The sequence below is a fragment of the Prosopis cineraria genome, unplaced genomic scaffold (genome assembly GCF_029017545.1).
Source record: "Prosopis cineraria cultivar Desert tree isolate PC_DT_omini unplaced genomic scaffold, ASM2901754v1 PC6, whole genome shotgun sequence".
In the NCBI taxonomy this organism is placed as follows: domain Eukaryota; kingdom Viridiplantae; phylum Streptophyta; class Magnoliopsida; order Fabales; family Fabaceae; genus Prosopis; species Prosopis cineraria.
The window spans coordinates 19,098,118-19,101,393 of record NW_026555337.1 but is presented as its reverse complement, the minus strand read 5'-3'; the positions used below and the strand labels follow the sequence as shown (position 1 = coordinate 19,101,393).

General features: G+C 34.3%; 1 protein-coding gene across 1 annotated transcript; it reads left to right on the top strand.

Annotated features, from left to right (window-relative positions):
• Positions 1 to 585: 585 nt before the first annotated feature.
• Positions 586 to 1,698, top strand: LOC129313967 (F-box/kelch-repeat protein At1g74510-like). The gene has a single exon (XM_054957352.1). The coding sequence runs from the start codon at positions 586 to 588 to the stop codon at positions 1,696 to 1,698; it is 1,113 nt and encodes a 370-aa protein (XP_054813327.1).
• Positions 1,699 to 3,276: the final 1,578 nt, after the last annotated feature.

Here is a 3,276-nt window from a genome sequence, read left to right as displayed (position 1 = left end):
ATTGGAAATCCAAATGATGTGCAATAATCACTTCGAGGCTATTTGTTAAGGCTAAAAAACCTAAAGTTCTATGATTTTGAAATTGATTTTATCATTTTTATGTGTTTGATGTTTAAATCTTCATTCCTTCCTTTGATGTGTTTCTTGGGCCAACTTTAGAGATCTGATTTTAGGAGCTCCAATTTTTTGTACTCTATTCCTCAATTTTTAACTCAATTTATTTTCCATTATAGGGTACAATGACTTCAACACTTCAATTCATACTCAATTCTATCTTTCCACGTCCAGTAAATAAAAATTGTCTGGAATTTGTTTTTACTTGATGTGAAATTTGTGTGACTGTTGAACTTTTTATTTCATGATTGAGCTTCCAATCAATAAAATTTTGTGTTCATAAGTATCCTATAGGCAATGCTATGTTGATAATATTCCAATGACTGATTTGAATAAAGATAATTAAGAGTACTTTTGTAAAACTTTATTAATTGTAAGATGTTGTCAGGGTCCTTCTGATTGTGTTTCGATAGAATTATCAAACTCAGTTGAGCTAGAGAACAATTGTGCATCAATACTATTCATCCTATGATGGAGCTCTCAAAAAATAAGTGCATCAAGAATGAAGATGGAGAAGTGAAAACAACGATCAATTCAAGTTTGCTTTCCCGTCTACTTGGTAGGGACCTTTCAATAAATTGTCTCATTCGATGCTCAAGATTCGATTATGCAACACTTGCCTTATTAAATAGAAGTTTTCGATCTCTTATTAAGAGTGGACTATTATACCGTCTAAGAAGAAAGGCAAGTATAATAAAGCATTGGATTTACTACTCCTATAACCCCCTGGAATGGGAGGCCTTTGACCCAAATGGATGCCATTGGATGAGATTGCCCATGATGCCTTCAAATGAATGTTTTATGTGTTCAGATAAGGAGTCTTTAGCTGTTGGTACAGAGCTTCTTGTTTTTGGAAGAGATATATTGTCTCCTATCATTTACAAGTATAACATTTTAACAAACATTTGGTCCTCAAGTATGACAATGAATACTCACAGATGCTTATTTGCCTCTGCAAGCCTCCGAGAAATTGCCATTATAGCTGGGGGATGTGATCCACTAGGCAACATCTTAGACTCAGCCGAGGTTTATAACTCAGAAACAGGAAGGTTTGAGAATCTTCCAAGCATGAATAAGGCAAGAAAAATGTGTTCTGGTTTTTTCATGGATGGAAAGTTTTATGTAATTGGTGGAGTTGATCAAGACATGATGCAACTAGCATGTGGAGAGGAATTTGACCCCCTGACAAGAACATGGCGAGTTATATCCAACATGTTCCCTAGAAAAATTGATGAACTTGTGAATGGAACATCCCATGCTACCATGGCACCTCCCTTAGTTGCTGTTGTGAATAACATTTTGTATGCTGCAGATTATGAAGAACAAGTGGTGAAGAGATATGACAAAGAACAAAACTCATGGCTCAATATTGGAGGACTTCCTGAGCGGGTGGCTGCAATAAATGGTTGGGGATTAGCCTTTAAGGCTTGTGGAGATATTTTAATCTTCATTGGTGGTGTACATGGAAGAATGATTGAAGTATATTCTTGCATCCCAGATGAGGAAGGTTCACTACAATGGAACCTACTTGCCAGCAGACAGTCAGGGAACTTTGTGTATAATTGCACTGTCATGGGATGTTAAAGCTTTTTTTTTTTTTTTCTGTCTTGAGTATGGATAGTGATTTTCAGAGGTATATCAACTGTCTTTTCATTTCAAGTAGATAAAAATGCTTTAATTTGTAATCTCTACCCTTCTTTTGAATTTCATTGGGATAATTTTAGAATTTTGACCCGTGTTCGTGTGATTTCCTTTTATTGCTTTTAGTAATTTCATTTTTTATACACTTCAAAGATGAATCTCAGTGAAAGATTTAGCAGATGCATCTTTTTGTTTAATGTTGTCAATTATGTTTTCTTCACAATAAACAAAATGAATCTTAGTGAAAAAATTTTGTTATGTTAGTCAGCGATTTTAGGCAAAAGGATTAGCTAAGATGGTTAAATAAACAATGATGAAAAGAAAAATTTGTTGTCACTTTCTAGTGGGATATTCAAATGGTGGATGCATGTTATTTCTACATTTGTATTGGAACAAGGGAAGATGCAGAATAGTAAGAAGCTTGGGCGGATATAGTATACATGCAACAGTGAAGAAAGGGATCTAAATCTTGCTCTTGCTTAACGCTGTTTACATTTGTATTCCAAAAAAAAAAAAAAGAAGAAGAAGTTTGCATTTGCATGTCGATAAGCTTGTGAAAACTATAATATGGTTAGGATCATTATCATTTTAATTGTGGTTATTGCATGCGCATTTATGCATTTCTGTGATATTAAGGCTTGCGTGAGGACATTCAAACCTTATGTATTATGGGCAATTTATCCCAATTAGATTGATCCATTCATGCCTTTTAGCAACTTATACATCCAAAACTTCTTCTGAAGGCTTCCATCTTCATCTAACTCTTCACTCTCAGAATCTGGGCAATCCAACCCTTCGCACTTATCCTCAGTATATGAAATTCCTCTACATTGCATGCGCATATATGAAATTCTTCAACATGTCTCTTCTAATTTGCACATAAATGAACTTATCATTATGACTATGATACCTTTCATCATTATTAGAGAAGGCATCAATTTCATAGTCTTCATTAATAGGCAAATCTCGATTAGTGGATTACATACCTTTCCCACGCTCATCATCTTCATGTGCCACTTAATTCTTCCTTACTTTCATTAAAATATATTTAAATCACTCTTCTTTCGGCCCCCATCGTATCATCCTCATTTTTCACTGCATGAACATCTTGTGTGTGTGTTTGTGGGCAATGCTTTTACATATAAGGATGTGTATTCACTGCTGTAGGCATGACTTTTTACAACGGTCAAAAAGGGAATTTTACATTGCAAAGTAGAGAGTTGGATATGAGAGCGTGATAGTATGTCCATTATTTACGTTGGTTAAAAAATTAACAGAGAGTACTCTACGCCAATTTCTTAAGTAACAGATGATGTTGAGTATGCGTTATCTAAGTCGATTATATCAATCAACCAACGTAGATAATACATAATCTACGTTGATTGCTTAAAGAAATCGACAGAGATTGTGCATTTGATGTCAGTTTCTTACAATCCTATATAAAATAACTTTTTTTAAAAAATCTAATAGCAGTTTTCTATTAAGTATAGACCACGCTTGCAATAACAAAATAGAACCCGC

Bases quoted from the DNA above. Each gene is read 5' to 3' on its own strand.
- LOC129313967 (XM_054957352.1), top strand. From the start codon at position 586: ATGGAGCTCTCAAAAAATAAGTGCATCAAGAATGAAGATGGAGAAGTG.